Here is a 12,332-nt window from a genome sequence, read left to right as displayed (position 1 = left end):
ATTCAGGGGTAATGATTACGTGCAGGTGCAGCAGCAGTTATTCTCTGCACCTTTGTGAGCCACACTGCAGAAAATTCACAGGCAAGGTGAGCCGCCCCCTAGTGGAGGATATAAACAACAGTGGCTTGACGTGGTGACTGCTTTATTCGTCATTCATTTGAAATCAGGTAGGTTAGGTAAATGTAGACAAAGGAGTCTAAGACCAGTGCTGAGTTTTCAGTTTTATTGAACGTTCATTTTCCCAGACCTGCAGAGGACAGTTCACTTCCTTTAGGCGTCTCAATTTTTTTTTTTCTCATCATGTTAAAAGCCATTGTATGACTGTTGGATTCTCCTGGATGAATTTGCTCATTTGATTTGTGTGAATACTGTTTCATAGGGAACGGGGGGGGGGGGGGGGGGGGTGGAAGAAGGGAGAGACAGAGCGATCATAGAATTAAGACTTCAAAAAGAAAAGGCTGTGGTGGAAGAGGCCGGTCTCAAATCCCGAAGGCTGGGAGCTCCTTAAAAATCACTACTACAACACTGAGTATAGTCAGCACCTTCCTTTATGGTACATAGTTGCTGAGGTTGCAAGTAATGTTGCGCATTTTCCCCAGCAACCACCACACTCGTCTCCTCCTGAAACAACTGAAGCGCTGTTGCCTTGTGTGTCCATTTTAAGGCCTTGGGGCTAAACAAATGGTATCCTGTTAACCCTGTTCTGACATTATTACAAGTCACATCCATCCATTTCCTGGTGGCTGTCCATGTCAGGGCTAGCTACTGCAGGTACCACATGGTGGCACTGTATCAGTCTAACCCTAGTGCTCAGGATGTGTGCCACAAGCCTCACAAAGCCCTGGCTCCCTGTGGTGAGACAGTGCTCTATCCTCTGATACAGAGGTTCAGCAAAAACGTCCCTCCAGCAGGACGGGCCTTTGGGGCCCTTCTACTAAGGGAATGTAGTCCAAGCAGCCTCTGAAGTGGGCCATTTGTGTCCTACCTAACAGGGTGCCCCCAGCTCCCTTATGGCATCTACACTCAACTCTATCTTTCCTTCCTTTAAAAATCATTCTCAAAAAGCTAAGTGCCAAACCGTTCTCTCTCTGTCTCACCTTGTATGTATTTACAGCTAGCGGGGACGCAGCTGTGTTTGAACCGTTTCAGTCTCCTGCGTTAATTGGGGAGGACGGGGGTCTTTGGGGCAAAGCTTCAAGAGCAGATTCACAGCTTACTTCATTCCTCAAAAGTTATTGTGACAACTTTCAAACACAAATGTTCATGCTTAATTGTTAGTTACTTTAAAAAGACCTCCCTTCAGCTAATTTGTTTATTCGCAGTTTGTGGAGTTAAGTCTGGTGTCACCGCTGGGTGCTCCTGCTACACCGTTGTGCTCTTCGTAACAGTAAGCTACACAATCCCAAACTTTTCCATGGTATTCCCAGAACTATGCCTAAGGAGTGGTAATGGCAGCAGACAAAAGGTACTGATAACTTGTGTGCCACGAACAAAAACAAAGAGGCCTTCAGAGTCGACAAAAAAGGAGGAGGAAGAGGAAGAAGAAGAAAGCATGTTTGTTACTTTAATAATTTTCATATTCTGCAGATTCGTTGTGTGTTGCATGGGGAGGGGGGCAGGGGAGAGGATGAGTGAATATAACATGGTTGTGGGGAACCAATGGGTGCCTGCCTGCTGTAGTCTGTGTTCAGTGACGGTCCACAGCAGCACTCTGTAGCAACTCTGTGGTGGGCTGTCCTGGGGGTCTGAAGGCGGTCTGGAAGCCTGGGGGAGGGGAGTGGAACTGGCTGGCAGGGTTGGCTGTGGGAGGGGGCAGGTAGGGAGCCCAGCCACCGGTGGCTCTGTGGTGGAGGGGGATGTGGGCGTCCAAGAGGCCACTGTGGAGGGGCTGGGAAGGGGGCACTGCTGAGCTGGCTGGGCCATCCATCTCTGTAAGTGCCTGCAGTGACTTGAGCCAGTGTGGTGGGTTGTCGTCCTGGAGACAGTCTAAACTGTTGCCTGCCGAAGCAGGGATACCTGAGGGGTAGGGTGGTAAAGAGAAGTCATGAGTGGGTAAGTGGTGACAGAGGAACACCAACAGAACAGCTAACAGTGAAGACAAATTTAGTGAAGCAACCAGCAATTTTTGTGCTCAACGCCAATTATAGCATGCTCGTTATACAGTACAAATCAACACAACGCCATATCTGTTTTTATACAACAGCTGAGTGGATCCTTGTCATTTGACTAGTGCTTTGTATGTCACATGACATGGATTAATTCACCCCATTTGTGTTGCACTGCATTTACAGTGCAGCTTGGTTCCATACGTTTGGTACCATTGCACTCTGCGCGCGCGCAAAATAAATCCACTGTGCTGTCTGGAGGCTGTTGGCAAGAAGTTGCTATGAAAAGCTGGACTACATTCTGATATGATTTTTTTTTCACTGCACTGAGGATATACAGTCTTTTTTTTTGGTAGTACACGCATGCACAAGCGCCGACCTGGTTGCATGTGTGCGCACGGGGGACAAACGATGATTTGATTGAGCTAACTGGCGCTGATAATTCTTGTAACATACACAAAATCCACTCCGCTGTAAGCCGTCTGGATGCATGAAGAGCTGTTAACATGAAAAGCTGACTTGATTTTTGGCTGGACTGAGAAACTACACAGTCTTTTTTTTAATGGAAGTCCGAAGTCAGTGCACAGAAATCACTGGACTACACGTTACAATTTGGACTTCAGCAGCAGTGGAACGCCAAAAGTCCCTTTTCTGTTGTTTAGAAATTAAAATGTGAAGTGACAAGGGATCCATTTCAGCCGTTATATAAAATAAATAATGAATGTTTTTAACATTCTTTCAATGGAACGAATATTTAATTCGGTGAAAGCTTTCACTTCACTGAACTCAAACATTCATTATTTGTATAATGTACACATGAGCTAGCGTGCATGTTAGCTCATGTGTCCCCGTTGAACAGCAAACACACAAATGGATAAAGTGATGGAGTGAGTGGCTCAGTGTGTGATGAAAGAAGAATGAACATGCTGCGTTGTTCGAGTTTGAACCAGCTCATCTAACAGGCTACCCCCTTGTTTTGAGTGTTTTTTTTCCTCTCATAACTGTTTGCCTTAGCGTGGGCATTAAAAATGTTATAAGCCTCTAATATTCTCAGTAATCATGCATTAACTGGACCTAACGGGTCAAACTACCAATAGCTGCTAAAAGTGCTAATACTGTTAATATACAACATTAAATAAGAGAAGCAGGGACATCTTCAGTGATCTGGTAGGACATTTCACTGCACAACAAATCACATTATTCCGTATACATACAGAAAAGCTAAACAAAAGCCATCATTAACACCTAAACAGAAAAAAACAAGGTTACAATGGGCTAAGGAAAAGCAATCGTGGATTGTGGATGACTGGATGAAAGTCATATTCAGCGATGAATCTCGAATCTGCATTGGGCAAGTTGATGATGCTGCAACTTTTGTTTGGTGCCGTTCCAATGAGATTTATAAAGATGACTGCCTGAAGAGAACATGTAAATTTCCACAGTCATTGATGATATGGGGCTGCATGTCAGGTAAAGGCACTGGGGAGATGCCTGTCATTACATCATCAATAAATGCACAAGTTTACGTTGATATTTTGGACACTTTTCTTATCCCATCAATTGAAAGGATGTTTGGGGATGATTTCATTTTTCAAGATTATAATGCATCTTGCCATAGAGCAAAAACTGTGAAAACATTCCTTGCAAAAAGACACATAGGGTCAATGTCATGGCCTGCAAATAGTCCGGATCTTAATCCAATTGAAAATCTTTGGTGGAAGTTGCAGAAAATGGTCCATGACAAGGCTCCAACCTGCAAAGCTGATCTGGCAACAGCAATCAGAGAAAGTTGGAGCCAGATTGATGAAGAGTACTGTTTGTCACTCATTAAGTCCATGCCTCAGAGACTGCAAGCTGTTATAAAAGCCAGAGGGTGCAACAAAATACTAGTGATGTGTTGGAGCATTCTTTTGTTTTTCATGATTCCATAATTTTTTCCTCAGAATTGAGTGAGTCCATATTTTTTCGATCTGCTTGGTCTAAAAAAGTAACCGTTACTGATGCCACAATTTTTGTTTATGATTCCTTATAGTGTTTCTTAAAGCCAGAAAGTTGCCATTTGAAATGACTTTAGTTTTGTGTCATGTCTGTGATCTGCTTTTTTCTACAAAATTAAGCAACTGAATGAACATCCTCCGAGGGCGGTGATTCCATAATTTTTGCCAGGGGTTGTAGTACATGACTATATACTCTACTAGAGCAATACTTCTAGAAAAAATGTATTTCTTGGAAATTATATACTTCTTTGGAACTGAAAATGAAAGTGCAGTAGACTGATTTATCCACTTAAAATTCTAGGAAAATAAAAACAGTGCTTGCAGTAGTTTCACCGATTCCACAGTTTTGAATATTGCCATTATTTCAGATTTTCTTGGCTTATGTGGACCTGGAAGAATTGATCCAGATTTCAAAATATTTTACAGTGTGTAAACATCACTGTTAACATCACTTTGTGTAGATAGCATGAGTTCATCAGTGAACTCATCTGGAAGAGTTGGTGGTCACAAAGAAAACCTGCACCCCCTTGGCCCTTTCTGGAATCAGTTTTGACACCTACAGTGTGTTCTGGGTCTTCACTGGGGCCTCCTGCCAGTTGGACGTGCCTGAAAGTCCTTCCTAGGGAGACCACCAGGGACATCCTCAGCATGTGCCTGAACCACCTCAGCTGGGTCCTTTCGATGCAAAGAAGCAGAACTTTTACTCCAAGCCCCTCCCAGATATTCTCACCCTATCCATGAATGTAAGCCCAGATACCCAAAGGAGGAATCTAATTTCCACTGCTTGTATGCATGGCAGACTACTGACATCTATTGGCCAAATCAATAACACACTATATTACAAACTGGAGGCCACAGAACACAATTTCTACAGATATGTAGCAGTTAGCAATAATAGTCATTAAGCAACCAGCAGTTGAACCAATTGCACTATACTGATCTGTATCAATAAAAAAATAATTAGTGCACATCTGACAATCAGGTATATTGTATTCTTTTAGCAAATACTAATAAATGGTCAATTCAATCTGTGAATGTTCAGAAAATATATATATATTATCCAGTCATTTGATTTTTTTTTTAATCAAAACAGGGAATTGATAAGAACTGAAATCAGAATCACTATTATAAGCTGAGAAAATTCAAATGACAACCTTACAAATGACACTTAAAATTAAATTTCAAGGGGAGCACAGCCAACAGAAGGGTTGTGGTCAGATCCTCAAGCACATCCTGCTGCAAGGTGTTTTGAGCTGGATATTAACATAATGCATGTGCTTATAGTAGATCTGATTAAATAAATTAGCACAAAGAGATGCACTGAGCTGTATTTAGAATTATGACAGAGCTCTTGATGAAATTCTATTGTACCTGCATTGATAGTAAATGTCCACCAGTTGGAGACATTCCATTTCAAGAAGCTTGGGACACGGTGATGACCATTCTGTTGCTTAAAGTAGTAGATAATTAAGCAACAAAATGCAGATTTATAAGGCAGGCATGCATGATAATATGTTTCACCTTTAACAACCTGTTGTATAAAACCCATTACAGCACTTTACTGACAACCCTGTGGACCAGGAACACAGGAATGGTACAAAGTGAGTCCTGCTCGGATACCTGTGATGATGGCTGGGTCCATCCAACTGGCTGTGCTGTCCCAGCTAAGGCTGTGTGAGATGCCTGCTGGCCCACCGATGTGGTTAACACTGTTCGAGGATGAGGAGGATGAAGAGGAAGAAGAGTTTGGGAGACCCCCAAAGTTGATATTAATATTGGGCAGCAGAGCTCTGAGACCATCCTGCCACTCTTTCACATTTAAGCCATCTATTGAGCTGCTGTTCTCTGCAGGACAAACAAACACACACACGTCAGCTTCTCAACCATTAGGCTCCAGCATTTATGGTCATTTTCTCATCAAAACATGACAACACCGAGAGACAAGGAAAGTATGTTGTGATATTGTTTCCACTGTTACGTTAACATGCAACACATCTGATATCTGCTTTAACAAGCATGGGATCCACAGAAAAGAGGTAACTGGTACCTGAAATGGGGATCCCTCCCAGTCCTGTGTTGTGCTGAGGGGGTAAATTCAGGTCCAAGAAATTACTGTGTGAGGCAGCACTGGCTGAATGGTTCAAGTGACTGAGGTTATTTCGTGTGGGGACGCCCATCCATGCGTGTCTGGCAGTTGGCTGCTGCTGACTGCTCTGGTTGTTCTGACTACCGGGAAAGCTGAAGGAGCTGTACATGGCTCTGTGGTGTAGCTGGGGGAGGCGTGGGAGACCGCTGGGAAAGTGGTGAGAAGTGCTGGGGTTTGGGTTGGAAGGTGGCAAGTTGGGACCATGTTTACTTCCATGGGGAGCTGGGGATGAGGGGCCCTGATCCTGAACAGACAACTCTTTCTCTATTAGGTCTGCCAAAGCTTTGCGAGTCACATCAAAAGGATCGAAGCCCAGGTCATCGTCCTGTTGCTTGGTAGATGAACCAAAGCCAAAGGCTGCCTGCCAGTCTGTTGAAGACGACACTGGTATTGTATCTGAGGAAAGGAAAGAAAAGTTAAAAAAACTGTTCTATACCTAAAACATTTGGGTTCATTAAAAGCAGAAATTTCTTTGACCAACTCAATTGCTAGTGCATATTTTATCAAAACCTTTTCTAATACAAGAGCCCCCCCAAAAAAAACACAGCTTTCCCCCCCCCTAAGAATAACATTTTGGCAAGACTGTAGCACTGAAAAAAAGGTTTCACTTGCCAGCAGGGTCCTGTTCACACCGACAAAAATTTATAATCACAGATGATCTATTGAACAGTGAGCAGCTTCACTGGGACCTTGTTCAAGGGCACATCAACGGCAGTAGTGATGGCAGTACAACTGCTATTCTTTCATGCTCCCCACCCAGATTTTAGAACAGAACAGAGCAGTGGTTTTCAAACTGAGGCGTGCCCCCTTGGGGGGAGCCAGAGTTCTTCAGGGGGGCTCGAGGGATTGGTATCATGAACTGGGTCTGTAATCAACTGCTTCTGTAATGGCTTGAAATAAAGCAGTGCTTCAACCCGCTGCTTCGCTGGCTCACTGCTTCGCTGCTTTTCAGACGTGACAAGTCCGCTTCTTAACCCCTCTTAAAGCCACTTAAAAGTGTCAATCGTGAGTCACTTTAGTGCGGATTAAAGTCACTAACGGGGACTCTTGTCTTGTTGCAGGCAAGAAACAAGCATCGTCCTTTCCGTTTGCACAGCTCCAAACGCTGCGCCGCTCTGTCGAGTCAAGTTAGAGTCCAGTCAGAATTAATAACTTCAAAGCGAATCACCATTTACATCAAATGACACCGCTTTCCAAATGTTGCAACACAGACAACAAACTACAACAGACTAAAACATTTTTTTAACTCCCAAACTGAGACGTCCTGCGTTCTTTATGAATTACATAGATGTTGACTTGCAGCACAGCCAGCTGCAAGAGCTCAGCTCAGAGGAAGGGAGTTAAATCAATTCAATTTTTTTTCATTTATATAGTGCCAAATCACAACAGAGTTGCCTCAAGGCGCTTCACACAAGTAAGGTCTAACCTTACTAACCCCCAGAGCCAACAGTAGTAAGGAAAAATTCCCTCTGAGGAAGAAACCTCAAGCAGACCAGACTCAAAGGGATGACCCTCTGCTTGGGCCATGCTACAGACATAAATCACTGAACAATTCACAAAACGAATATGAAGGAAATGCTGTTGGTGCACCGGACAGAGGGTCTCCAGCACAGATACCACACCCATCTCTGGATGGAGCTGCACCTTAAACAGCAAGAAAAAACAGAATCAGGCATCAAAGACATGAAATACAGTATACGAGGTCTATTAGCAAAGTATCCAACCTTATTATTTTTTTCAAAACCATATGGATTTGAATAACGTGTGATTACATCACACATGCTTGAACCCTCGTGGGCATGCAAGAGTTTTTTCACGTCTGTCAGTTACGTCATTCGCCTGTGGGCAGTCTGAGTGAGGAGTGGCCCACCCTCTCGTCGATTTTTTCATTGTTTAGGAATGGCTCAGAGACTGCTGCTTTGTTTGATCAAAATTTTTTCAAAACTGTAAGGCACAACTGAGTGGACACCATTCGATAAATTCAGCTGGTTTTCGGTAAAAATTTTAACGGCTGATGAGAGATTTTGGTCTGGTAGTGTCGCTGTAAGGACGGCGCACGGCACCTAATGGCGATCTGCGCTTCGAGGCGGCAGCGTCTCGCCGTTTCAAGTTGAAAACTTCCACATTTCAGGCTCTGTTGACCCAGGAAGTCGTCAGAGAACAGAGAACTTTCAGAAGAAGTCGGCATGAGGAGTTTATTCGGACATTCCGTAATGAAAGAACGTGCGGGCAGAGTCGCATGTCGGGCCAGACCCGACCGTGGGGGGTCGCGACAGGAAAAACACCTCCGTTGGAAACCTTAACGGGCAAGTTGGAACATGCCCAAGCTGTTAAACAATTTCTCAGTTACTCACTTGTTGAAAGCCATCAAAAGCTGCCTGAATTTTACAAATGGTTTTCAACACGGAGGTGTTTTTCCTGTCGCGGCGCACACAGATTTGCCGAGTCGTCACGGAAACGACTCGGCGAATTTGCGCGCACGTCTTTCATTTAAAAATGTCCTTAAACAGTGGAATGTCCGCATAAAGTCCTCATGCCGGCCTCTCTGAATCTTCTCTGTTCTCTCACGACGTCCTGGGTGAATTAAGCCTTAAATTAGGATGTTTTCAGGTCGAAACAGGCCGACGACGGCGCCTGGAAGCGCTGCACGACGTCCCGCTCTGTGGGAAGTCCTTACACCGACAGAAACACCCCATAATCTCTCATCAGCCGTTAAACTTTTCACCGAAAACCAGCTTAATTTCTCGAATAGTGTCCACTCGGATATTCCTCACAGGTCCAAAAAAAATTTTTGATAAAGCAACGCGCGCCGTCTCGAGCAGCGTGTGAAACAAAGGAATTCAGCCGAGAGGGCGGGACCACATCTCACTCAAGGCCTGCCCACAGGGAAATGACATCACTGACACGCGTGAAAAAACTTAAGCATGCGCACGAGGGTTCAAGCATGATTGGTGTAATCGCACGTCATTCAAATCCATATAGTTAAAAAATAAAAGGGTCGGTTTATTATCTAATAGACCTCGTAATTTGTCAGCATTAAACAACAAGAAAAACACGAAATACTAAGGTGATCGCCGGCCACTAGCCCTAAGCTTTACTAAAAGACCGAGAATTGTTGAAGTTGAAGCCGTGGCACACTCCGTTTCCTACTAAAATGAATTGAGAGAGTAAAAAGCGTAGAACTATACTATGCCAGTATGTTAGCCATACGAAAGGGAAAATAAGTGCGTTTTAAGTCTGGAGTTGAAAGTCTCTACAGAATCAGACAGTTTTATTGATGCAGGGAGATCATTCCACAGAACAGGGGCACAATAAGAGAAAGCTCTATGACCCGCAGACATCTTATTCACCCTAGGGACACTAAGTAGTCCTGCACCCTGAGAATGCAAAGCCCAGACCGGTACATAAGGTTTAATTAGGTCAGCTAGGTAGGGAGGTGCCATTCCGTGAACAATTTTATAGACTAGTAGCAGAACCTTAAAATCTGATCTCACTGGGACAGGAAGCCAGTGAAGGGATGCCAAAATGGATGTAATGTGGTTGCACTTTCTGCTTCGTGTCAAAAGTCTGGTTGCAGTATTTTGAATCAGAGAGCCCTAATGCTGGACTGCAGTAAACCAGAAAACGGAACGTTGAAGTAGTCCATTCTAAAGATGAGTGCATGGATCAGGGTCTCAGCGTCAGCCATAGACAGGACGGGGTGAATCTTCGCTATATTTTGCAGATGTAAGAAAGCAGTCCTCATAATATTTCTAATGTGGAGGTCAAAGGACAATGAAGGATTAAAAAAATTTTTTTTTTTTAAAAATTGTGCCATTAATGTCTGAAAGAAAATGCTTTTGAGAAAAACTACAGAATATTATTTTTATTTATGTCCAGAGATCAATTTCATGTTTAAAATATGACAAGATAAAAACAGAACAGAAAGTTCTTTAAAAACATGTTTAAAATGTTCACAAAGGCTGTAAAATGTGTAAATGCATAGACAGTTCCTTAAAAACACACAAATACTTTTAAAATGTGTTTAAGATGTGTATAAAAATAAAAACAAACACACGAAGATGTTGAAATTGTGTGTATGTGTGTGTGGGGGCGGGGGACTCAGTCTCCCACACTTTGAAAACCCCTGGAATAGAGCCTTTGTCATTTTACATACATACAACGAAATTTGTCCTCTGCATTTAACCCATCCTAATTACAGTTAAACACAATCCAACCACTAGAAGCAAAAAGCAGCCACAGTCTGGCATCCAGGGACCAACATCAGATGTAGAGATGCTGCCTTGGTCAGGGGCAGAGAAAGGAGCAGACCCCAAATAAGCATGTTTTTTTAATTTGCGGGAGGAAACTGGACAGACTGGCGTCCTGTCCTGGGTGTACCCCGCCTTGCACTCTATGACTGCTGGGATCGGCTCCAACCCCCCGCGACCCTTAATTGGACTAAGCAGTTGAAGATGAGTGTGTGTATGGGAGGAAACTTGAGTACTTGGAGGAAAGCCACACAGACACGGGGAGAGCATGCAAACTCCACACAGAAAAAGTAGGAAGCTATCCCACGACCTTCTTGCTATGAAGCAGCAGTGCTAACCGGCACGGTGGGTCAGGTCGGAGGGTCAAAGTGATGACCCTCCAGTCCACAAGGCATGATTGTCAACCATCTACAGATTCCGTCTATGGAGTAAAGCATGCCTCAACTGCTTTGTCACCCCAACCCCCCAAAAATGTAGTTTTCTCAATTTTAGTATAAAATGCATGTAACTGCAGGGCATTTACCACTGAAACATCGATTGTGAACTCAGCCAAATCCCAGTATTCATATTTTTTATTAGTAATTAAATGATTGAGGGACAAAGGCAAGTGATCAAATTCCTCTCGAGTGCAGACCTGAGTTTCTTTACTAGATACTAGGGCAACAACAAGTGATTACACTATGTAACAATTTTTGTTCCTGGATTCTAAGTATTATATTTCAACTGCTTATGTCTAAAGTCTATGGAAAAATGACTACATTCAGCACAACTTTGATTTGATTTTTTTATACCGTTCTAGAAAGTTCTAAAAGTTTCTTGAAATTTCTAGATATTCTGGAAACTTCTAGAAAATTCTGCACAGTTCTAGCAGTTAAAGAATATTCTAGAAGACTACTCAGTATAGTGAAGGCGAATCGAGAATATTCTTGAACACCACAAATTTCAAAATATCATTGTCCTGATCACAGACGCAAAGTTTCTGTGGAATAACAGCTATTTTCTATTGATTAAGACATGTTAGGAAACAAACTGTGTACCCAGGAACAAAACAAAAATAAAAATTTGTTACATAGTGGTTATGAACCGTGTTGAATTAATTCTAATGTCTTTTCTAATTCTTATTTAATACTTTTTTATTAATAGATAAAAAAAAAAAAATCCATCACTTTCCTCGCACTGAAGACTCCACTACTCAGTCACTTTAGAAAAACATAAGCAGCAGAAAAATAGAGCTGGATAACTGATTTCACCATTGAATCACACCTCAATTTCAAGCATTTCAAAATTTTTTTTGATACGATACTCATTACTGGGTTAAATATTAGCACAATCAAACCAGCGTGACGGGGTTGTTCACGACAAATGATCTTCGGTAGACATGTCATCTTATGTAGCACTCAAAGTACCACGTTAATGCCAAGCAGACTGTAATGGCTGTGGGCGTGGTCAGTCCTATCGGGAGATGACATATACATGTGCTTCAACTCAAGCTTCACCCACGTTTCACTAAACTGACTAAATTTAGTTTAACCTATCGGACAGTTGTCCAACTGTCCAGGACAAGCAGAAAAGCTGGCCTGAGCAATGTCAATAAAGCTGTTCCAAAGACTGACTTCATGCTAAAGCTCATGAAAGCTCAAAATTTGCCCCACCCTCTTTTGGTGTGCTGGCACACACATCAAAAGGCACTTGACTGACCTAATATCCCAAGTTGCAGGCAGCCCAGAACTTTGTTAAACAAGAGTCATTAGGAGATAACATATCCACCCCAGTCCTCAAACCAGTAATAAAGTGTCACCCTTAAAGTACACCCTTTTGCTAAATATGAATGAAA

General features: G+C 42.9%; 1 protein-coding gene across 1 annotated transcript in view; it reads right to left on the bottom strand.

Moving 5' to 3' along the window:
- Positions 1 to 236: 236 nt before the first annotated feature.
- The window catches only part of cnot4a (CCR4-NOT transcription complex, subunit 4a), a 69,435-nt gene continuing 57,339 nt past the window's right edge, over positions 237 to 12,332 (bottom strand). The window contains 3 exon segments of the mRNA XM_034176138.1: positions 237 to 2,016; positions 5,723 to 5,947; positions 6,150 to 6,644. Coding sequence (XP_034032029.1) covers positions 1,688 to 2,016; positions 5,723 to 5,947; positions 6,150 to 6,644 — 1,049 coding nt within the window. The 3' untranslated portion in view covers positions 237 to 1,687.

The sequence above is a fragment of the Thalassophryne amazonica genome, chromosome 8 (genome assembly GCF_902500255.1).
Source record: "Thalassophryne amazonica chromosome 8, fThaAma1.1, whole genome shotgun sequence".
In the NCBI taxonomy this organism is placed as follows: Eukaryota; Metazoa; Chordata; class Actinopteri; order Batrachoidiformes; family Batrachoididae; genus Thalassophryne; species Thalassophryne amazonica.
This window is presented reverse-complemented; position numbering and strand designations above follow the sequence as displayed.